General features: G+C 39.5%; 3 protein-coding genes across 3 annotated transcripts; 1 reads left to right on the forward strand and 2 right to left on the reverse strand.

Annotated features, from left to right (window-relative positions):
• Positions 1 to 508: 508 nt before the first annotated feature.
• Positions 509 to 2,823, reverse strand: LOC136446740 (U11/U12 small nuclear ribonucleoprotein 25 kDa protein-like). Its single transcript, XM_066445283.1, has 3 exons — positions 2,722 to 2,823; positions 1,714 to 2,166; positions 509 to 1,191 (listed from the first exon to the last, which is right to left on the reverse strand). Exons 2-3 carry the CDS (start codon positions 2,148 to 2,150, stop codon positions 996 to 998), a joined length of 633 nt encoding a protein of 210 aa, XP_066301380.1. The 5' UTR covers positions 2,151 to 2,166; positions 2,722 to 2,823; the 3' UTR covers positions 509 to 995.
• A 1,811-nt stretch (positions 2,824 to 4,634) lies between these two features.
• LOC136447336 (snRNA-activating protein complex subunit 1-like) lies at positions 4,635 to 11,987 on the forward strand. Its single transcript, XM_066446147.1, has 11 exons — positions 4,635 to 5,304; positions 5,939 to 5,969; positions 6,148 to 6,276; positions 6,644 to 6,784; positions 7,474 to 7,581; positions 8,249 to 8,364; positions 8,641 to 8,686; positions 8,990 to 9,046; positions 9,267 to 9,335; positions 9,900 to 10,068; positions 10,814 to 11,987. The coding sequence occupies exons 1-11, from the start codon at positions 5,177 to 5,179 to the stop codon at positions 11,131 to 11,133; spliced, it is 1,314 nt and encodes a 437-aa protein (XP_066302244.1). The 5' UTR covers positions 4,635 to 5,176; the 3' UTR covers positions 11,134 to 11,987.
• A 167-nt stretch (positions 11,988 to 12,154) lies between these two features.
• LOC136447337 (uncharacterized) lies at positions 12,155 to 17,624 on the reverse strand. The gene is made up of 5 exons (XM_066446148.1): positions 17,180 to 17,624; positions 15,068 to 15,562; positions 14,417 to 14,938; positions 13,965 to 14,038; positions 12,155 to 13,501 (listed from the first exon to the last, which is right to left on the reverse strand). Exons 2-4 carry the CDS (start codon positions 15,542 to 15,544, stop codon positions 13,997 to 13,999), a joined length of 1,041 nt encoding a protein of 346 aa, XP_066302245.1. The 5' UTR covers positions 15,545 to 15,562; positions 17,180 to 17,624; the 3' UTR covers positions 12,155 to 13,501; positions 13,965 to 13,996.
• Between the last annotated feature and the right edge of the window lie 6,555 nt (positions 17,625 to 24,179).

The raw sequence follows: 24,179 nt of genomic DNA on the forward strand, positions 1-24,179 counted from the left end.
CTTTGTCCACTTCTTTGTGTTGCAGGACCAAAATGACCCAACTCACCACATGATGTATCCCTACTCACTCCTGAGGCAATTCTTTCTTTCTAAATTGCAAAACTTCTTTTCTCTCACTATGTTGTAGAGTAGGGATGTGCACCTTATTGTAACATCAGGTACAGGTACACAGACAGGTCCGTACATGTAGTTGAATATCCCATTTTAACCTTCTCCCTGCTACCTAATCGAGTAACCAGGTACCATTAGGCTACATCAACAGGGAGCAGGTTACTGGATGTGGGTATTTTGAAACAAGCTGAGTCGTCAAGAAAAATATTTTACAGCATAATGCCCATAGCACTCGAAGTACCTTTGTAACTTTCCCAACTGTTCTTGTGTAGCATCTGTAAACTTCTCTAGCTTGAATACAATGCCAAATTGTCAAAAACAAAGTGACCCGCTGTCTATTTTTTGCTTAGCCTAGTACTTTATTCATGCTTACAAACAAGAAGACTGGAAAAGCATCTCTTTCACATGTGTTATTTATTTAACATGATTCTATTTTGTGTACACTTCATTTTAACTGGAGACAGAAGTTGTATGCTGCACCTTATATCAATAAAGTCTTGTAATTTAGTTGTAGGTATGGCTTGTCATTTGACCCAGACTCTGGACCAAGAGGTTGGAAGTTTGAATTTCAACTGTTGTCGTTCACCCGACATGCATGCTATTGGAAAGCGTTGTAGTCCACTGTTCATTGTACTTGTCATAAAGAGCTACAGGAGCTCCCTGGTACAACAAATCTGTAAAAACATGTACCATACATGCCGTCTGTCTTCTCTGTTAGTTACATCCAGTGAAAGATTAGCTCTTCAATGAGATTAACTGGTTCAAGATCACTTTGTTTAAGCGCTCCAGTTTTCTTTACTATTGAAGAACCAGAGTCAACTTTATACTGCTCAACTTGTCTTACAAAATGTACAGTCATTTATATAAGAAAATATCAGTTCCTTTCAAACTCCTTCCACTTTACTTCTGAGCCTCTTAATGAAGCGTAGCTCTGCCCTGTTTCTGATTCCGTAGTCCTTGAGTTTCTTGTTGTTTTGCGAGAGTTTCTCGCCGTCGAAACTGAGCCAGTATGTTCTCCAGATGTATCGCCAGCTGATTTGGGTGGTGCCTCCCTCTCTGGTTTGCTTCAGTGTGACGTACCTAGTAAAAAACAGCACAGATTGCAAATTGTCGGATGATTGGTTAGTGTGCAGAGAACAAGAGGATCAATGTCTAGGTATGAGGAGAAAAAATAATGGTATCTATCACAAATAACTAACAGTATTGTATGAAATAGTTTTCTATAATGAGTTGAATTAGATGTATCATATCTACAACCATCAACATTTATCTACCAAAATACATTATACATATCAGCTATTTTGGAAAGTTGTGTGTTTGAGAGATCTCTAGTGCTGTACTAGACTGGAGTTCAGCCTTGTTAGCTTTAGTCCGCTTCCAACAATCGCTATTTCCCCTTTGGAAGCGGACCAAAGCTACTAAGGCTGGACTCTAGGCTAGCACAGCACCCCCAAGTAGGCACAGTTTAGATATGCAGTAGTGCATTATATTGGGGCGTTGCATTGGAGATCACTGTCGATGAATTTCTTTCCGGGTGGTGGATATATGTGACCTGGTGGATATATTTTAATACAGGTTACAGAGCAAGAAACACATGTTCACCTGCTGATGGCATGTTTTAAGTCCACCACTGTAGCATCCTGTGGGACCACAATAGGCATGATACCCCCGCACTCCTTCTTCACGATAACCTTCATGGCCTGACCGTACTCCAACGCGATCTGCGACTTCACCTCGTCGAGCGTGACTCCCGCTGGCAGGTCGGACAACAGCGGGTCTTTCACGAGTTCCGCAACTCCGCCGCGTACAACGTCCATTACCTCATTATGCGACAGCGTGGTGTCTTCAAAGTCTACATCTTCTTGCCTGACTCGGTTTGAGGTCTCATCTTCTTCTTCAGAATTGTGTTTAGGACTTGAATGAATGTAGGAATCTTCTGTGGTATTGTGGGGAACTTCTGCATTGTGTTGAGCAGGGTCTGGTTCTGAGGGCACCTCATGAGAGGGGTTGTTGTCAAGGTAATCCATATCGTTGGACATGTCTTCAATGATCAATCTGTAAACGTAATATTATGTATTGCTGTTAGACTTATGTACTAGTATAAGCAGACATTAGGACAGTGCAGACTTTTATTGACGGAAGTTTGAAATGAATGGCAATCATCCCTCCCATCATTTAACAATAAATAAAATAAATTTTCCTGATGTCTACTTGGAAATGTACTATAGACGTTTACTTAAAATGGCCAGCAAGAACTAACGGAAATGGAAACAGTACATGTATTCGTAGATACCATGCGTAGTATATTTAATTTCCAAGTAGACATCAGGAAAATTTGTTTTATTTTCATGGTGTAACAAATAATACCAATCTACGAATACATGTACTGTTTCCATTTCCGTTAGTTCTTGCTGACCGTTTTAAGTAAACGTCTATCATTTTGCTGGACTTAGTTTCTGGGTTGGTGATACACATACAAAAAAAACCAATCACTGCTAGAATTTTAGAAGTGGGAGGGGGGCATAATAATTCGTCCCCAAATGAAGATATAATATAACAACGGAGCTCACTATCCAATTCTACTATTAATGTGTACTTATACCTACTTACCGAGCCACTGATATGGTCCCTGATATTATATGCAAGGCAAAAATGCAAGAATATCTCCACACTTATTTTTTCGTCTGACCACCGGCAGCCATTTTGAATTGATTAGAGAGTTGGGCTGTTCAAAATGTTAAGAAATAAAAGCCTTTTTTTAAAGATTCTATGTAAGAACAATTCTCCTTAAAACAGAGGTAAGATTTCTTAATGCTATTCATTGAATAAGAATATGTATATTTTTACTTATTTTATTACTTTTATGGAGAATTATATTAGTTTCAACAAAGATATAGTCAGGCATTGACAGTCGAATACACAAGGCACCTAAATATAGTTCGCGGGAAGAGGGCACGAGGAGGTTTGTACGATTTGTTTTTGTCGTCTGAAAAAGCATTTCTGACAGGAAACTTTATGATTATAAGTGTTAAATGTAACGTTAAAGGCGTGACTACTGTGCACTGCATCTCTATTTTCACTTCAGTCGCGTTTTAGGTGACCAAAAAGATAGTGACGAAGTGAAAGTATATTGGGTGACGTTTATGATACGTTTGCCACTAGTTTGTGTGTGTGTGTGTGTGTCAGAATGTGTGTGTATTTTATGAGGGTCTGCATGCCCTTTTTCGTGAAGCGTTACGAGCGATTTTAATTCACCGTTAATCGTTACCGGCCGCCCTGAATTTACCGTTAAGCGTTATCGTTATATTACTCGTGAAGCGTTACTGGTCGTTTTAATTCCTAGTTAAGCGTTATTTGTCATCCTGAATTCAACGTTAAGCGTTATTAAGTAATTCCTCGTTACGCAGGGAAACGCATTTCAGTGGGTCAAGATTTCAAAATTTTCTCCAGGAAGCACACGGCTCCTGCGAAAATATGTCGGTAGGGCATAAAATTTCAAGCTGAAACACTTCTATTTTTTAGAAGTTTTCGCCTCAAAATTCAGGAAATTAAGCATTTCGCGGTTCAGGATTTTAAGATTTTCCCCGGGTGCATGCCGGGGCTCCGTCGAAAAATATTGTCAGGAGGGCGTCGACCCCCAAAACTCAAAGCTGAAACTCATCTGTATTTTTTTCACAAACAGAGATATCATTACAGAGATATTTGCCCATCGAAATGCAAGGAATAGCGTTTCAGGGTGTCAAGAATTCTCCCCAGGAGCATATCGCAGCTACATTGCAGCTCCGGCGAGGTCTGGAGGGCGTGACGCCTCTCAAAAATCAACCTGAAACTCTTCTGTATTTTTCATTTTTTTTCAAATAGAGATGTCATAAAACTTAGCTTACCCTTCAGCAAAATCCCCCCCCCTCAGAATGCAGGAAATAGCATTTCAGAGGGTCAAGATTTCAAAATTTTCGTCGCGCCTTTGGCGCTCGTCATCGTGATCAGGAAATTTCCTGTCGCCGCCGAATTTAAAGGGTTCGGAGCAGGCATGCGAGAATGGCATAGCGTAATAGGTCTCTTGCCACAAGATAAGGACGACTAGTGGCAAAAAACCGTCGTCTTCAGGGGTATCTCATGTTCTAAAAATGCTGAATTTACCGTTAAGCGTTATCGACCGGCCTGAATTTACCGTTAAGCGTTATCGGCTGGCCTGAATTTACCGTTAAGCGTTGCCAGGACCCCCCCATGCAGACCCTCTTTTATGTGTGTGCATGAGTGTGTCTGTCTGTCTGTCTGTGTGTACATTGTGTGTGACTGTGTTTGTGCATCACGGTGTGTGTCTATAGTTCAGACTGCATCTCTGTGAGTGTGTGTCGATGGGTTTGTGGAAAAAGCTGGCCTGTCCACCAGGCCAGGCCACCAGGTGATGTATATGTTTGTGTGTGTGTTTGTATGTGTGTGTGTGTGTGTGTGCCTCAGCTCTAACTGTAACAATTGAATTGTCAGATCCCAACAGCTTGCCAAACATTGTAGCTGATACAGTTGTTATGTAATAGAATCTAATTATAACTGATTGATTGCTATACTGCCCTATGTAAGGACATTTGCCACATACTCTATACCGCCCTGTGTCTTCAAATGACCGAGTGGCTAGGCTAGCAGATATGAGATCGAGAGGTTTGATTCCTAGCATTCCTGACTAGACTACTAGTAAATGTTTCCTTGGGGAAAGGCACTTTACACAACTCAGGTTAGGTGTAAAATGGGTACCTGACTTTGGTTGGGGTGGTAAAATGTGGTGAAAGGAGAGGGTTGGGTTGTCCAAGCCGCTGCCCCTACAGCCTCAAAACGGTTAGAACCTTTACCTTTAAGTTTAACCTTTTTCTTTAATAATACTGCCCTAGGAGTCATCATGTCCGGAGCGGTGGGTTTGAGGACAGACTGTGAGAGGTTACTGCAACTCTTCACAGAAACCAACAGTGTCAGATATGAGCAGTTGTTGTCGCTCTAAGTTTGTCTATTGTTTAATAAAGTTTTCTTGGTTTCTAACCTCCTTGGTTTTTATTCTAACCTAGGAGTCATCATGTCCGGAGCGGTGGGTTTGAGGACAGACTGTGAGAGGTTACTGCAACTCTTCACAGAAACCAACAGTGTCAGATATGAACAGTTCTCTGCACTCTGGAGACAAACCAACTTCTCACTCATCCACTAGTGAGTCTCTCATTCTGTCCATCAAGATCTGACGAACATAGAATTGTACTTACTTAATTGTGTTTACTTGAACCAAGCTTGAAAGCTTCCTCCACTCCATGTTGTTCTTCTTGTTCTTGTTTAACATCTATCATATCGCTCAAGGCGTAGTCTCTTGGTGCTCACTCCACCCTATAGCTATCTTTCAATAGGGACCAGATTTCCTTCACTTCAGTAATCATAAGGTAGTAGTACTAGTCAAAATTTGGCATCAAAGAAAATGTTATAAATGTGCCAGGTTATTACTTGTGAAATCAAAAAGGACACTGTTTTTCCAATGTAATTTTACCAAGTCAATAGTAATTATTTGCAAGAATAACATTTTGTTACATATGTACTTATGGTGAAAGAGCAAGCAGAAGTAAATTAACATGTTTGTACATTTAGAATTGATTACACACACTTAATATTCATAGTGATTGACAAGAATACATTATTTTAGGGGTACATTTGGCTTGTGTATGTTGTGACATATTGCTCCCTATATCTTAAGTATCTTTCATTTGAAAAGAGGAATTGAACCTCTCTGATTAATTCAAATAGTTGTCATGTATTTAATCCACTGCAAACTTTTCTTTTTACTTTCCAAATACAGTGGTAGAAAAGAAGCAAGGCAACAGAGAGAGGTAAGTCCACATAACTGCTTGCGGACTTTATTTTTTGTTTTCACTTGTAATGTTTCACTTAGTTTGTATCCTAAATGTATGCTAAAATCAGACCTCTGTGTTGCTTTTAAAGATAGATATGAATTTTGCATGAAATGTTTTCTACATATTTTAACTTGTACTTTTCCATCCGTCCCAGTTTATCGAGGGTGCCTTCCAGATTGTGTTGAACTTCCTGCTGCCTCCGTACAGTTTCCAAGTCAGAGTCGGTGCCTTGTACCTCCTGTATGGACTGTACTACACACAACTCAACAAGCCCAAAGTCAAGGTTAGTGTTCTCCCCAAGATAAGCTTGAAAATCGAAACACTATGGTCAAATCTCTTGTTTTGGGCTGACAAGCTGAACATGCAGTACTAAACCAAAATGATAGGGGGCATTGCTGCAATGGTCTCTTCCCTGCAGGTGAATGTGTGCAGCAAAAGTTTTGAGTCCATTGCACTCTTCCTTTTTAACACAAATACTTCATATGGAGATTCATAAAGACAGTGGAATATCCTTAGGAGATGGCTGCCTATAGGATTCAGCTGGAATTTACGTGTAGTCAACAAGTAGTTATGTTTGTGTAAGAGATATACAGTAGGTACCTGTAATGTGTCCATATGTCTGTATTTTAATACCATACCTTGCTGCACAGATCCGCATGACCCTAAAGACGTGGTGTGAGCTTGTTGTGTTCCACCAAGAAGTGACGGAGCAGCAGCACCTTGACGTGGACCTCGTCTTCCGCACCTTAAGGATGGACAAAGCCTTCCTCTTCACTGCCACGCCCACTCAGGTGATCTTCTTATTCCAACTCACACAAACTGCAACACACCTCTAGTATACAGAATATTGTTGACATTTTGGTATCAGAAAAAGTAGTATAACCTTTTCTTTTACTTTGATGTATTACTTCAAAAATGTTGAAGACAGCTATTTAAATTGATTTCAGATTGACGTTCATAGGGAGGCAGTAGGGTTTGTAAATATGCTTTGCTGACATTGTACATTATTTCATGTTGTGCATCCAAAATTCTTACTATGCACCTACATTTTTAGATTAGGTGTACCAAAATTGAATTTCAAGCCCGGCACCTGTTTTATACTTTATCTAGTGATTACAAACTGCAAATTTGGGAACTTATAGCTTCTCTGACAAGTTCACACTAGAGTGAAACTCTACTCTTCTAAGTACGTGTGATGATTTCTTGTATGGGAGTCTTTATGGGGAGATCCTGGAAATGCTGGTGAGTGATGATGCCCCTACATTACTTGGTGGCAATAAATTCCACTGTACAAAATTTCTATGAAAATGCAAACATGTATCAATCCTAGGTTGATAACTTTGTTAGTTGAAGGCATGACTATACAGTATCTTGTTCTTTTTTTGAGCCTGGCCCTGTATTAGATGTTGTTATGTTAACCAGTTTATTTGTCATCTTGTACAATGTCATCATGAATATTGACTTGGACTTTGTGTTTCAGCTGATTTTTGGCAAAAAGGAGAAGCTCCCAGATGATGAGGACAGAGAAAACGACCAGCTGAAGGAACAGCAGAGCATCCTGCCTCAGGTGTTAGGGGACTCACTGGAGGTCAGGAGGAAAGCATTTTTGATATCAGTTATCGATGCACGGAATATGTGACAAATACATTGTCAAGGAATATGTGAGGAAACAAGAATTTAACTTAGAATAAAACTTTTTCCCCTGTGTGTCAGTTATAGAGAATCGTCAGCATTTTCATTCCAAGATTCTTTAAATCATGATTCATAGGTTCGACCTTGTTTAGAAAGGAGTACCTTGTGCAGTGTTCCTGTGACTCGCTGGAAGGTGCAAACATCCAAAGAAAAACATGATGGGACCTCACATGATATTTTTGCATTAGATCACTGTAGGTCCCATAAAGTCTTAGCTATTTGTTTATACTACCAAACTGATCACACACCATCAGCCATTTTACCACCTCTAGTTATAAACCACATTAAAACAGTGCCATTGTATGTACTTTACATACTATAGTTAAAACCCTCTGCTAACCAGTTCTCGTTGTCCCAACCATCAGAGGCGGCATATTGTACCTGCATTTTACAAACTGATCAACAGGGGGCACTGCTAGACTTCTTGTGATGGTAAAGGAATCTCTGGTTACTGCAATTACATGTATTGCAGTAGTTTGTAGTACAGCCATACTTGTCTACCAAGCGATAGATAGAGACATGTTGTCACAGACTTGTTGTTTGTTTGTTTGTTTTTGTCATAGCAACTCCAAGACATCCACGAGAAGTACCACAACATGAAGTGTGAGTTGGGTGGTGGGGGCAGACCAGACCCTTCCCTCGAGGTGGTCAAAACTGGCATTGCTGAATCCATAGCTGAGTAAGTTGCTCCTGTATACACAATACAGAAGTCTTTCAAGCAACTGGATAAGTTTTTTTTAACATCAGACATTTCAGAGAGCATTTGCCATCTTTTATCAGTGACTTTCTCAATCACTGATAAAATGTAGTGGATGCTGTCTGAAACGTCTAACCATTTACAAATCTTATCCAGTTGCTTGAGTAACTTTTGTATTGTAATCATATTACCTGGATGTCTGACATTCATCGAAGTTTCCCCTTGTGTTATAATACTGCATTCTATATGCCTACACAGAAAAATCCACAAATATGAAGAATGGAGGAAATCAACTAAAGGAAGGGTAAGTATATATAGAGAAATCTATTGAATGTTGTTAACCGTAATACAAAATAAATCAAGCAACTCGATACTCTCTTTAGAGTCAGACCTTTCAGATAGCGTCCACTATTTCTCCTCAGTGATTGAGAATGGTTGTTTTACTAGATTGAAGTCTCATAAAAAATGTGTCCTCTTAAAGCAACATGATAATCATTCATTTTCATGTCAATAATATCAGTGCTTTACATATAACATACTAACTAAAAACATTTATAGAGTATGTTATAGACATCTGAATAGTATTTGTGATGTTTATTTTTTGTAGACCCGTGGCAGGAAGAGGCCTGCATCAGAAGATGAGTCAACAATGGACGAAGGACTGGTATGTATGAACAGGTTATGATAATCCTTGCCCTCATGTTTCTTAGTTTGTATTTTTGGAAAACATTTTTACGAATGATCATTGAAAGATAGCTGTTAGTTTGCATAGAAGGAATGATGATATTTGTTTGTTTGACACTGTAAAAGAGATGCAAGTTTAACTTAGATAAGTCAAATTGATGAACACTGCTTTATGTCTCCACCTCTCTTGTATTACTTAGGTTGAGTCCAGGAAACGTGCGTCACGGATCGCCCAAATCAAGGGCAAATCTTACGGCACTTTTGCAAAGGTGAGTTGTTTCAGAACTCTAACTTTGTAGTGTGTTGTGTCAGATTACCTACTTCTATATTAAGGGATGTCACTTATAACTCAATTGGTAGCAGCCTCACAGTTGAACTCTTGGTCCTAATTAGTTGCTAACTGGGAGACTCTGGTTCAATCCTGGGTCAGGACATCTCATTTGGGGCTGCACCCGTCTTTCAGAAGGGACGTAAATTGGGGTCCCGTTCCTCGAGCACGTTTATGGGAAAAGGCTATCAACCCGTCCCTGTAAAATATAAACCCTGCTTCTGAAACAGCAATGAAACTGCCTATGTGCCACTACGCACTACAAGGGTCTGAAGAACAATGTTAAGTTCTTATCACTTACTGTACTTATCAGTACTCCATGTCTGGCCTCATTATGTTTACTGTGTGTTTGTTAAGTGTGTGAGTGTGTTCACTGTGTGTTTAGTGTGTGTGTGCGTGTGTGTGTGTGTGCCTGTGTGTGTGTTTCTTCACTCTAAAAGATAACATGTATATTCATCACATTTCTTTTAATGTGGAGTGAATTGAAAATGAATTTTTTTTCTAGGTACCCAGATCCATACGTTACATGCAGCAGGAAACAACAACGTCAGACGAAGATGAAGAGTGGCTTCCAAGTACCAGTAGGAAGAAGGGGAAAGGAAAGAAGAAAATCATACAGGCAAGAACAAAAAAAACTCCCCCACGATGCAAGTCTCCTACTCAGAAAATCAGAGGTGAGTTACAGTTGCACCTCAGATGGGAAGAATAGACAGGAAAAAGTTATAAAAAGTATGAATCTTCAATTCTTCATCATGTATAAGGAGATCTATCAAACTTGACAGCTATCAACACCCAGCTCAACTACAACTCTAAGCATTGAAAATTTGTCATATTGGATTTTATTATTGTACAAGAAGTAAATTACAGTCAAAACTTCCCAAGAAGACCACTCTCAAGAAACCAACAAAATCTGGTCTATGTGGACAGGTGGTCACTATAGACAGGATTGTGTTGATGGGAAAAAATATTTATTCATATATATATATATCTAAGGCACCAGCAAATAGTGGTCACATTGGCTTGGTGGTCCTTAGGTAGAGGTGGTCATCTGTTAACAGAGTATTCATCATCACTTAGATGTTAAATTGAAAATTGTATGTCCCTTGTCAGCGCGGTTGACCAAGAAAGACTTCGGTCGGCAGGTTTTGCTTGGGTCAGTTCGGCAACCAGAAACACAACATATTTTCCCAAGGCCTTACTGTTTTCTTACACCCTTGTCTCAATCTTAATCTACTTTCTCTTGGCTTAAGAACAGACCTTCATACTTTATATTTGCTAGGGTCAGTCAGGTAACTGGAAAAACAACATTTTCTTTCCCTAGGCTTGTTTTCTTATGCCTTTGTCTCAATCCTAATCCTGAGCAACTTCCCTTGGCTTTGCTTGGTAGAAACTTACCATCATATTTTATGTCACCCACAGAGGAGACCAGTCGGCTGATTGCCTCTGCAATTCGACCAACAGCCTCCAGCAGTGAGGAGGTGCCAGCAAAAAAGAAACCAGCCCCCAAAAAGAAACCAACCCCAAAAAAGGGTAAAAAGAAAACCAAGCCAAAAATCAAGGTCAAAGTCGAGGGAGGGAAAAGTAGTAAACGAGAAGCAAAGAAAAAAGATGGAAGAAAGAGACAGAAAACGAGTGAAAGTCTTGGTGAAGGAACTAGTAGTATGTCTGACTCACCTAAGAAAGCTCCAAGAAAATCTCCAAAGAGTACCGGTAGAAAGGCAAGGAAAAAAAGAGCTTGAAACAACAGCATAAAAGTTGCTGTGAGTAGGGATAAAGAATATTTTTAAAGTTTGCATAGCCATATGATTTCAGAGGTTTGAAATAAGAGGACATGGAAGATGTTATAAGAAAGAAAAGAGGACAATTAATGAGTGGGTATAGATTGTGCAAAGATTACAAGAGAAGGCCTGGATCTAGCAAAGAGAGAAGGAAGGTATTTGTTTATGTATGTTGATGACTACTAACAAATAGAATAAGTTGTTCATGGTTTCAATGGTTTGTTGCATAAGTTCATTCATGAACACAAATCGTATATTGTGTGATATAATATAATATGATGTAAGGTTGGTTATGACAATGCAGAAATGTTGTCCGTGCCACAGGGAGAAGTCACATAAACCTTTTCCATAGATTTTGTTCTTTTTACATCTTGTTGTCTTTTCTGCTACTTCACTTTTCTTCCATCAGTTACACTTGTCGTAAGATGACTTTATTCATCCTTCTAAACTCTACCACTCATCATATCAAAGCTGATTGGACCCACTCTGATCGACAGTGTTTCTATGACTTTTTCTCCATGATCTCTCCTCTTGTTGTTGTTCTTGCATGAAATTGGACATTGCTGCCTCACTCTTTTTATTTCATAATGTAAGTTTTCATGTGCCATTTCATTTTTACATGGAGCCATTTTGATTGTAATCTGAGCTGCTGCGTGTAAATCTTTATTCAGTGTAACTAATCGAGCAATTATATTACTCTATGAGTTACACAGAGTACAAATTTACATACAAGTGTGTTTATGTACATGTATGTCAAAGTCCAGTGTGGGTACACATTTGCATCATTTGCATGTAATTTGCATATTCATATCACCTTAAGTTTGGCTGACAACTATGTGTTGAATATAAGACCATTTGTATTGATTCATTTAGATGCTATATGGAAACCACTCTTCAGTTGCTTGTTCATACTAATAATGCTAGTATTGGGGTGAAACATGAAGAAAATACAAGAAAAATGCATTAAAGATTTTCGTTAAAATCATGCTTCAAGGATTTATTGTACGAGAAAACATCCCGTCCACATAACATCATGATAAAGTAGCATGGCATTCTCTTATTTCTGGTCAATTTCTTACTCTGGTCAATTTCTTACTCTTATTTCTTACTCTTATACAATAAAAGTATGAATAACACAAAAAGACTGTAACAATTAACATCTTCCTACCCATCATAGCTAAAAGACAACAACAATCTTAGGACATTGCATATCAATGTTTGTTTAAACCAGTAGGCACTCCTGGTTATATCAATGCCCTTCCCTGATGATGGTCTGATTTACGTGAAGGAAATTACTGGATGTACGACAAGATGGTATGTCCATGGTCTTTCGTTGCTCTTTCGTTGAGTAAATCTTATTGTGTATTTTCATGGCCCATTGTAGGGCACCTCCAGGTTAGACGTACGAGGTGCCATAAAAATGCCTGTCGTTCAACACTGCAGGCTGACTTACATGCAGGAACAAAAGGCAATGTACAACTGTGGACATAAGACCTTATCGTACACCGTTCTCGTACGTCCAGCTACATTCCTTGCATAGATCGGGCCTTTGTCTTTGGCTGGCACTCTTACTTCAGTGAGCTACAATGCAGTTTATCAAATTGTTTTCCAAAATAAGTCAATATCGTCATGGGTTAATCCCAAGGTGTAACACAACATGATTTATAGAACATACAGAAAGTCAAGTTGATACAATTTGCTAGTTGTCAGTCTTGACTAAAAATTAAAATTTGTTACCAAAATATGTAATATTGCTATTCTTATACATTGCATTTTTTCTCATTATTAGGGAATCTGTATTCCATTTTTGATAACTGCATAGACTGTAACTGTGTTGTACATGTGCAAGAAAGCATAATCTAGTTGCAAGGACTTTTCACATACCACTTACTGTGCCTCAAAGAACAAATTGCAAGGCTGGCAAATAACCTAATTTCCTAGCTATTGAAGTTTGCAAGTTAGAGGGAAGACTCAACGGAAAGGTTTGATATCTCTCAAAAACTCTGGGTTATTATATATGCAACTGTTTTATGTACATGTGCAAGTAAGCACAATTTAGGTATGATGACTGTCCTCATTGCAAGTATTGCAACGTTCACAGAACAATGCCTCAGAAAGAATGGCAAGACATGCAAATAACCTAATTTTCTAGCTAACGGAAGTTTGCAAGTTAGAAGAAAAACTCAACAGAAAGGTTTGCTATTTCTCGAAAATCAGAAGTCTGGGTTAAAATATTTTGTACCTAAAATTTGGGAGTCTATTCTTCTTGTCTGTAGAACGTTGCCCTTGCATGATGTCCAATAGTCGATCAAAGTCCAGCTCTTGATGCCTGTGACACAACAAATGCTGATGTTACTATACCCACTATGCCCAAGTATTTAGACCATAGTATGTTTGACGAGATTATAGACAAAATGTGTGTTTGTAATGAATTTGAATGATATTCATCTCAAATTCATCAAAATATGGTGAATAGCCTCATGATTTCAAAACGTGTCAAGATGCTTAAAATGTTAAGTCAAGTTACACAATTAAGATTGTCACCAGTTATGCCATGAAGCATTTGGAGTCTTAAGCATTCAGGCAGATTTTCCAACAAGCTGTTTCAATATTCTGCTGTTTATTAAAAAACTAAAGATGATAAACTCAAAATATGAGAGTCAACGAGATTACAGATTTTGTTTGACTGCACTTTTTGTGTGAAGAAACAAATAGTATTTGGAAAAGCATAGCCCAAGATTCAATTACCCTTAAGATGCCTGTTGCTCCAAGATGATGTAAAAATGTTTTACCTCAGATCTGAGCCAGAAGGTCCTCTGCATGGTCAGTCTGGTTCCTCAGCCTGCAGGCGTGGGAAATGTTCACCCTGGTGGGCATAGACAAATTTTATGATTAGAGGTTTTTTCTAGCAATGTTGTTATAGTATTGAATTTCCTCTTGCTAGCTGTCTGTCGTGGGGTGATTTCCAAGCAAATGTATGGTTTGGGCCTGCTTTTGGCTTGGTTCTGACATTTTTCTCTAAAAGCTTGCATCTGTCAAGGAGGGGTTGCTAGCTCTTCCCCTTTGATGTTGGACCCCCATTGTACGTCTCTTCTGAAAGATGGATGCAGCCCCAACCTAGATGCCCTTCCCAGGTTGAACCAGGGTCTCCCATATACCAACTACATGTAACTGGAACCAGGAGCATCCCAGACAGTCATCATGCATAATTGACCAAATCATTTCTAAAGAGAAAGTTCAGTACCTCAAGATGGATCATAGCCTTTGGTCCACTGGAAGGGACGATGGTACCAGGTGGCATGAAGAAGCGCTGGCCTGCAGACGACTGAGTCCAGTCGCTGTTGGTGAATGGCCAACTCTGTGGCTGGGTACTGCGTTGCTCCACATTCGCCTGAGCTTCTGCCTCCTGTCTCCTCGGTGGGTAGTTGCGGTGCAGGAGTGATTCGACTGCATGTGATTGTGACTGTGGCTGCGGTGGTGGTTGCATTGGTGGTGGTGGTTGCGATGGTTTTGAAGGAGTGTTGACTTTTGGTGCAGCAGTTTGGCGTACTGCAGGTGTCTCTGTTGCAGCCTGGGTGTCAGGTGCGACCAGAATGTTTCCAGGGGCAGGTGTTGGGTGTTCAGCAGTCGGTTCGACGGCTGCAGGCTGGCTGTCAGCTGCCATCAGGTTGTTTCCAGGTGCATGAGTATGACTCCTCACGGATGGACTGGCAATGGAGGCCAAGTTGGCCATTGCTCCACCCTGGCTTGTGGACTGCCTAGGTCCCTGTTGATGAAGAGGTAATGCATTAAACTCAGTGGATAACTTTTGTAAAAGATGCAAAATGCTAGGAACTAACAGTAAAGCTGTTGTATCGCTTTTGGGAAACATCTGAAAATCAAAGAATCTGCTTACCTCATTGCCATCATGGATGCCAATGAAGTCTCCATTGGCCCAAGCAGCTCCCATGACTTGGTCTGGCAGTGGAGCTGCACCGCTGCCATTGTCGGTGACTGCTGTCTGGTTGGTGTGTGCAGCTTCTGGGCTTCTCTGTACTCGTGCCTCCCTCCTGATGTTTTGGACCTCTTGTCCGGGGTTGGTCAGATTTTGATGCTCCACACATGCCCCAACGTCCAGTAGTACCTCCTCCATGGACTGGTACAGTTTCTTGGCTGGGGAAAGCAGTCGATTTGGCTCAAACTGCCCTTCTTGCACCATCCTTCCTAGCTCTGTTTGGAATTTAGATACTTGCTGTTTGATTGGCTCCATCTGGATCTGTAGAGCCCTTAATTGTGTCGCTGAGTCATGTTGCTGGAGGAGAGCATAATTGGCAGCTTCTCCACGATCTTCCTCTTGGGTTGGTCGGGCAAATGGTGGGTCTTCTTCTGCCATGACGTTGTAGTTGTGAACCTGATAGAAGCATGCAACAAATAGATGATCTCTATTGGTACCTGTTTCCAAGTTGAGAGGCACATGTGCATAAACTATGATTTACAGTCTGAAGCCTAGAGCTACAATTTACAAAAGCAGCATGCAATTCCTCACATTAGATATGAAAAGTAACATTTGGCATCTTTGCACTAAATTGACACTATCAGACCAACTAGATTTCGCAGATGCTCCCCACCCATGTCAAGGCCATACTGTCGTAGCGAACGTTTCTGTGCGTATCCCATTAGCCCCCTGGCTTAAATGACAAACAATACAAAAGCCACTGTGTGTGCACAATTAACAAGTTGATAGGTTTGTTTGTTCTTGACAACTTTGCGTGGCATTATCCGTACCTTAGCGCTCTGCCTTCTTCAAGGAACTGCCCGGCCTGCTCGTCTGCGCAGTCACTGTGCGCATACGTAGGAATATTCTATTAATAGTACTGGTATGATGTATGGGAAGTCACTCTTCAAGTAAGTCTAAAACCCAATTTTAAAGTTGACCTGAAGAAAAATTATCAAATTTTTGTCCACTGCTGGTTAAAAATCATTGTCTGAAATCGAGTAACACAATGTAAACTTTTCATCAACATTTTGCCGAATGAAAGGAACAATGTATTCCCCCTTATTTTGCATGGGCTCGCCTGTTAGGTATTATTGTCAGCTCACCAATTCAAAATGGCGGGTCTCATGTTTACGTTTGCTTCACTACCACTGAATTTTAAAGCATCAGTTTACACGTCAGGTTCTGCATTACCTTGAACACAAACTACTCACTCACTCACTCACTCACTATCCGGTTTAACGTCTTCTTTTCCCCATCATCTGGGGGTTGGATGTGCTTGCACCTTCAGCAAATGCCATTTTTGCTCCAGGCAATGAAAAAATTCACTTTGTGATTACGGAAATAATTTTTCTGTGTCTATTGTAGTTGCAGGTGATTGAAGTCATTAGATGATGCTAATATGAGCTCTTGTACCCACTCGGTTCATGTCCCGAACCCATATTTTGATAATAAAATCTCAATGTACAAAGCCATTATCGGGCACATTTGGTCTCATTACATGAAAACAACCAATAGGTTCACTTACCTTGTCCTAACCCAGCAATGATTGTTATTAAACTAAGTTTTTAAAAGAAATTAGCATTTTTGGTTCCCGGACTTTTGTAGGAAAATATTTAAAGAAACAGACATTCTGTGATAGACCGCAATGTTAGCACTATAAACACCCCAGACAGATGTAACAGTAAATGTGGAACTTTTGAAGCATGAATAAACATGCAAGACTATTTGACATAACTAACAGTTAATAATATGTGTTTTAACAGACCTTAAACAAACAAAAAAGACAAAGATTTTTTACAACCAAAATATGAGCATTTTGGGGTTGATAGCAACCCTGAATTTTACACATTTCTAGTATTTTCTTGCCAGGAAATGTGTTGAAAGTGTCCAAACATGATTTGAACATTATTTTCAAACTAGACGAATTTCAAGCAGATGGACCAGAGACCCAAGACAACACACTGGTGAAACCTAATAAATAAGCCCTATTGTAAATTTCAGGTAAAGAAAAGACCAAGCAAGTGTTCCTACCTGATACTGCTGTGTAGAGGTTCCAATTTGAATAATCCTTGATGGAATTTCCAAGGAAATCCATTCTTCTTGTCCTGATTTTTTTTACATCTTCCACACTAGCAAAGACATAGAAGCTGAATGTGTATATGATGATGTTTCTGTTTCTCATAGTTGCCTGAAGATGTAGAAACTCCTACTCAAATGTAACTCATGTACAGTCCATAGCATGACTCTTGGACAGCAGTCCAAATTTGAAGGTAGAAGATGTCCATGCCATACTCCACATTCATGAACACCAAGTCCAGTTCCTTGCAAAACTTTGAGGCTCGAGTTCTGGCATTATTATGTCCAGTATTCTAGTTGTCAATCGAAAATCATTTCAGTTGACTGGTCTTCATGTCACAGCTGAGCAAAAGTCCATTCTCTGCTGCAGTTGCCCAATGCTCATGGTGATATCCCTCGGTATTAGTGCCATGGTTGATCTGCAGAAAGAAAGAACATTATGTCAATGGTTGTTTTTTTTTAAAGAGCTAACTGCTTTGACAGCTATAATAGGAAGAGAACAACAGCATTGTAACATTACTTAGTTAGCTTTAGTGTCAGCATTGTCAACTGTGAATCAGAATATGCTTAATTTTCTAGTTCCTGACTGATTGTATTTTCAATGCTACTGATAGTTTGAGGAAGAGTATGCAGCAAGTAGAGGAATGATCCACAAAATATCTGCTAGTTGCACAGGACAGACTGTGTTTAAGAAGATATGCCATTTCAGGCCAAGTCAGTGTAAATGTTTTCAGCTTTTTGTTGGAATTCTTAGTGAGGCACTCTTCAATTCAAGAAAAAAATCAAGTTTCTTTTTATGACAAGAAATTTGTGTATATATAGAAACATCACAATATATTGATGTCAAATTTAGAGTCTGTATTGCCCAGGATTGATTATAAACGTTAACAGCTTGATTGTAACAATTATGCTTGCTTTGAAGCTGTAATTCATCTACACTGCACTAGGTGGCGTTGATGCACATTGTTAAATATTCCGCAGGGACAGGGAATGTAAACACTACAATCAAACAATGGGTGACAGCCAGGTGTGGTCAGGTGTTGGGTCAAAGGTTATAAGTGTGATAATGAAGTACTTTTAACAGATTTTTGACAATTCAAAGGCATTTGTTATGTTTTTGAAGAATCAGTGGATAAGTGTTCTAGTCTGTCATCCTGAATGTTGCAGCACTGGTTTCAAATAGGAACAAATAAGAGGTGAGAAAAATTAAGGTGAGTTGTGTATCTTGTTTCAGGGTCTGTTGACCAATAGGTACTGGTGTGGAACCATTCTGAAATAGTGTTTGTGTTGGACAGGTAGGTCACTTTTGGACACTACCATGCACATACTATTAACACATAGAATCAGCAGCCTCAAAGCAAGGAGCTTTTATATAAAAACTCCTTACTCAAAGCAACCATCAGCCACTGGAGTAATGTTTTGTGGATTGCTATTTATTGTTAGTTCCAGAGTCTGAACAGTTGCAACAATGAATTTGAAAAAGAAATAGTATAGACTGTATTCACAACAGAAGTCACCACATATCTGTAGTTGTTGAAGATGAATTAATAACTAAAAGTCTTGGGTACAGTTAGGTCCTTTTAGACCAATGTAGTGATTTTATTAGCAATGTCTGTAGCATTAAACTTGACTTATCATTTTATTGCATTAAAATGTAGGATTAAACATGATTTAATTTATGCTATCTTGGTAGTATAATAGTATCAACATTGGAGGAAGAGAGCCTAATAAATAAAAGAAAACTAGAAACATATTTGCCTTTGCTTGTGCAAGATTTGCTCCTTGGCTGGTGATATTTGATATGTTGCTGCCCTTTGATATTTATCTGACATTTGAAGGAGTGCATACAGCAACATGGCTTTTATTTGGAAGAGAGCAAGGAGGTTATATAGAGAGGTTGCCAAGCTAACTGTTTCAGTAGGGGATCTGACCCTTTACATACTCCTCAGACTGTCAGAATTGTTCAGTAAAATTCGAAGATAAACTCTTCATTTTAGAATGAATAATTTTTTGTTGAAAACACATTACATTCAATGTTGAAATCTAACGATAATTCTTTGGAAAACTCTTGATTCCAAATTGAGACAAAATGAGGCAATTCACTTTTTGGTTTGTGACCCGATCCATATTTCATGTTGCACTGAAAGAAATGTTTAATCGCTCAGTACTTAACAGTAAAGTCAAATTTATACCTGCCCATAGTGACCACTCTAAGGATTTGCAGAAAGTGGTCACAATAGACAGTTGGCCACTATAGCCAAGCTTTTGGGTTCAATGCTAAATTTATTCAAGGCCTCAAAAAGTAGCCACAATAGCCAGGTGGTTCTTATGTATAGAGTTGTTCACTTTCATATTATGTCTTACTTTATTCTTTACATCCCAGTACACATGTATTAAAAGATGTTCTTGTAAAAAATGCACTTAACACGTTCATGAAATCCAAGCACTCTTAAAGAAATGATGCCTGAAAGAAAAGAATCTCTGGTAATGCTTTCAGGCTATGGGCAGAAATGGATTTGAAATCTTCACTGCAGATGTAAAGAGGAATACAGTAAAACCTTTGCAAATGACCACCTCTACATAAGAACTGTCTGGCCATTGTGATCACTTTTTGGTGGCCCCTAGATATTTTTTTTCCATTGACACAAGCATTAAGAATCCTATCTATAGTGACTACTTGTCCACATAGACAATATTTTATCAATCCACGAGTGGTCGTCTTGGGTCGTTTTGACTGTCCTGGTACGTTGTGTCTTGTTGGTCCTTTTATTCGTCAAGTTACCCGCCGTCTTTAAACGTACGAGATGGTAACTTGTAGTTAGTATATCTAGTAGTTTTTTACCAGCCATGCTCCTACTAGTCAACACGACAAATATATCCTACCATAAGCTGACTAAACCATTTGCGAGATTGGAGCCTTTATTAAATGCGCTTTGCAAAATACGTCAGACTCTACACTCTGGTAGGCAACCATGGCATACAGCAACAGTGCAACAGTTTACTTTTCATACCATATGCCACTAGATGTCGCTAAGTAAGGTGACTTTAGTGTCAGAAAAATTAAAGAAGTCCATGTGGCCATTTCCTCTCGAGTGCTGCATGCTGTGCCTCATGACACACAGCATACATGATAATACATGCGTACGTGCTTCGGGAGCTAGAGGCCCGAGGCTAATAGGCGGCATCCCGGCCCCAGCGGCCTGTTGTCGCGCCAGGTGTGTTGATCACAGTCTGATAAAGAAAGGGCTGTAGTCCTTGTAGGCACAGGACTTTTTATATGTAACCATGTGGTTCACCATTCAGTATACTTAATATCGAAAATAGATGAATATTTTCTGACGTACACATAACTTCTGTCCCTTTCTTAATACAATTAGATTAACATTTTTCTGTCGACCAGACATAGTACCTGGGTCACCTTTCCGTGATACCTTTGTTTGTGGAACTAGGTGGGGCCCCCGCTAGGTATTTTACCTACGCCACCGACGCACTATAGCGTAGGTATACACTGCAGACAGCTCAACCCGATGATAGTTCAACACGACAGTATATATAGAAATAGTTGATTATTCGATATAAAACTTTAGGTGTATACTCTACATGAAAGGTTGACTTATTCTGGGTGCCGAAATGCGTAATATTTAGATGCATAATATGAAATCCTGAAGTAAGAAGAATTCACGTTTGAGAAGCCTTAACGCCTTCCGTGCATATGCTCTATACACTCGGAGGTTTTCTGTTTTTATCAGCTTAAAATGCCAACATACTTGATTTGATATCATTGTTTTAGAATAGGAGGGGTATCAAATTGATGGCAAGTTATGTATAGAAAAAAATAACTCTTTTGGATTAATTAAAATGACGGAAAGAAAAATCGCGGTCGTTGGCTTTGCTTCCCATGGCAGATCATTTGCGTAGAGCAACTTCAGGGTGCCCCGTTTCCAGTGTGCTTTCATTTGACTTTATTGTTCTGTTCATATATATACTGTTTACATTTTAAACCAAGAAAGATATTTTGCTTAACTAGTTGACTATGATTTGTCATAACTTGTGTGCATCTTCTTAAGAGCCGAACAGTCCAGCCCTTTGCGCACCGAGCAGGTGTGCTGTTCAGGAAAGATGCTAGTTGCATGTGTACTAGGTAAATACAAATTAAAGTCCTCTCAGCAAAAACGAGACAATATCATACATTTCTGACACAGCATACTGTTACCAACATATTGTATTCTAGAGCGTTAGCATGTACATCATTCTATAGACTATTTTACTGTTAGTCATAGATTAGATTAGTTATAACTGCATCTGTCAACAATTAGCATTAGCTCAATTCTCAGGTACGTAAGTTGCCATACATTGTACCAGCTACAATTGTCGCGCAATAAAGTTCTTCTTCTTCTTTAAAATGGCATGGTGTTTGCAGAGTTGGGTTTACCTGGCTTGTAGATCTAGCTTAAAGTTTGTGCTTCGTACACTTTGTAGCAGGGACGTACTCTCGTATGAAGGGACTCGACCGGCAAAAGCTTCAGTCCGTTTTCTCCTTGGCCTTGGCAGTTTTGGTTCGAAGGGTTTTGGCTGATATGCCCGAAACGGATGTGTGCTATAGCTAGTCCACGTGCGGATGAAATTTGTCGTCTTCATGGTGGTTTTGCAAAGAAATACGTCTGCTAAGCCTATTCGCTTTGAATTGGGCATTGCTGATTTTTCTTTTCTGGGCAATCTTATACTTTGTGGCCCTTAGACAGTACATGCATACTATCTTTTCCTAGGTGACATACTGTACGTCTAGTCTGCAGTCAACAATAGCAAAATCCTACTTGTCCATAAAGACTACGTTGGTTTTTCTAAGTCTAGAAATTAAAGTGTACCTGCAATAGGTAATCTTCAGAAAGATTTCAGGTGCCTGGCTTTAAAACGTGAGAAGAGTAGAAAGAACGTTTTTCGTACCGATATTTTTACAACCATTAATATAATCAACGTAAATTTTGCCAAAGAAGAAATGTAAAATTCCCGGGCAATATGGAACTGTAGACTTTTCTTGTCTTCCGTTCATGAATGCAGTATTCCTGTCCCCCGTCCTTAGCAATTTGTCTATGTAAGAGAAGAAAACTACAGAAGTATCTGTTCTTGACAAAACAGATGCTTGGGCCGTGTTCTTTTTTCGTCCAAGATTCGGTGCGTGCCGCCATATTTAACTAGTGGCTAGTGCCGCAGGATTGCAACACATTGTCCTTGTCATACAGTCGATAGTCATGTGTTTTTCTCCTTTTAGTTTTCAGTAATGAAGCTATTCAGTCGTTGAGTTGTTGCCACGTTAATACAAAACCAAAACCGTTTGCCTATCATGGACTTGTGTTGAGAACATAATACTACCAAGAACCTTGGCGGCGTATTTTTACATTTAAGTTAGATCCGCGGAAGATATCCGTTTTTACGGCTACCATCTACCATGATTGAGCCGTTTTAGCCAGCCCCGGTCGTTCGTTCAGTAAAATTGTGGCATTGTGTGTTGGGTGGCCACTCCTTCGAGTATGTCGTATGGTGCAGTTCCAGTTCCCCTTGGTATGGTGCTCGTGTCGGTTGACGTGTCAATCGTGGGTGGTTAAGATGAAGTCTGTACATGTACATTTATCACATTTATCTGCATATGCAAATCATCATCATCATTGAGTAATAATACCAAATGAGTCTTTCTCTAAATTACCAGGCTATGTAGCAGTCGTGCCTTTTCTAAACGGGACACCCAGTCAATAACTTCCATAAACGTTGAGAAGTATGAGCTGAGCTATAATGCAAACTTCTGCTTTTCTAAACGGGACACCTAGTCAACGTAACACCCAGAAACTGCCCTAGAAGGAGAAGGAAGTGTAAATGTGACATGTACATTTTGTAGGATTAAATAAAGAAAAAGCAGTTTCATATATGTCATAATAAGGGGATCCTCCATCAACTAGCTGGAACCGATTGTTTGTAAATGTTTCTAGCTGGTGCCAGTTGTTAATACCGGTTGACTGCTTTACGTGGCCGGAATTTTCTAGACAGTCTATTTTGGTGACGTGGCCAGAATGTTCTAGAGAGTCTATTTTAGCGTGTTTTAGCCTCTTTTTGAAATCATGCGTCATCTGTGTTGACAGTATTGAGAGGCAACAGTATTGAGAGTCTTGTTTTAGCATCTTTTTAGCGACATTTTTAAAAGGTCATACGCCATTTGTATTGTACAGTATTGAGATACAATCATCTCTGAAGAAAGACAGGTCTGCAAATATGAAGGGGATTTTGTCCATTTGTACATGTTACCGAAATTTTCAGCTGGGAACATTGGAATCTTTATCTTATTGGAGTCCACCGGCTGTTCTTACTTTAGAACCATCTTTTTTTACACATTTACCTATCGCGATCAGCAACATATTTTGTTGGATCGGCATTTTATTGTCTGCCTGCACTATGTTGGAGCGGTAACATATTTCGGCGGGAAAATGTTCGAGCGGGAACATTTCGGCGCGAAAATATTGGCGCGGGAAAATGTTCTAGGAATACTCAGCGGTCATTCTTTTTGGTTCAAAAGTTAACGAGTACTCGGACTGACTGGATAGGATCTAGGATGGCTCAGCGGCCATTTTGTTTTGCTTCAAAATTTAACAAGTAGACTGACTGGATAGGATAACTCAGAGCCTATTTTTTGTTGTTTTCTCTGTTAACCGAGTAGACCGACTGGCTCTACCAAGTAAACAACTGCCTAGTCACCCATAAGCCCCACCTTTACAACAGTCATCAATCAGACGTATATATATCCGCCTCAGCCAAATATCATGCAAATAAGGTGGGCCAGTCCCGTACACAGAAAGGCGACGTCTTTTCTGGGAACTAAGTGTCGCCCAGGAGGTTTTGTTTGCTTCATGTTTGAAATTTCAAAGTTTTATACTAAGTGCATGTCTCGAACGCATAGTGTGTGAGAATT

The sequence above is a fragment of the Branchiostoma lanceolatum genome, chromosome 13 (genome assembly GCF_035083965.1).
Source record: "Branchiostoma lanceolatum isolate klBraLanc5 chromosome 13, klBraLanc5.hap2, whole genome shotgun sequence".
Lineage (NCBI taxonomy): Eukaryota > Metazoa > Chordata > Leptocardii > Amphioxiformes > Branchiostomatidae > Branchiostoma > Branchiostoma lanceolatum.

Coding starts and splice junctions, on each gene's coding strand:
- LOC136446740 (XM_066445283.1), bottom strand. CDS start 2,150: ATGTCCAACGATATGGATTACCTTGACAACAACCCCTCTCATGAGGTG. Junction 1,192..1,713: donor TTAAAACATGCCATCAGCAG/GTGAACATGTGT, acceptor GTTTTTTACTAG/GTACGTCACACTGAAGCAAA.
- LOC136447337 (XM_066446148.1), bottom strand. CDS start 15,544: ATGGCAGAAGAAGACCCACCATTTGCCCGACCAACCCAAGAGGAAGAT. Junction 14,939..15,067: donor GCATCCATGATGGCAATGAG/GTAAGCAGATTC, acceptor CTTCATCAACAG/GGACCTAGGCAGTCCACAAG. Junction 14,039..14,416: donor AGGCTATGATCCATCTTGAG/GTACTGAACTTT, acceptor TATGCCCACCAG/GGTGAACATTTCCCACGCCT.
- LOC136447336 (XM_066446147.1), top strand. CDS start 5,177: ATGTCCGGAGCGGTGGGTTTGAGGACAGACTGTGAGAGGTTACTGCAA. Junction 5,305..5,938: donor AACTTCTCACTCATCCACTA/GTGAGTCTCTCA, acceptor TTCCAAATACAG/TGGTAGAAAAGAAGCAAGGC. Junction 5,970..6,147: donor AAGCAAGGCAACAGAGAGAG/GTAAGTCCACAT, acceptor CATCCGTCCCAG/TTTATCGAGGGTGCCTTCCA.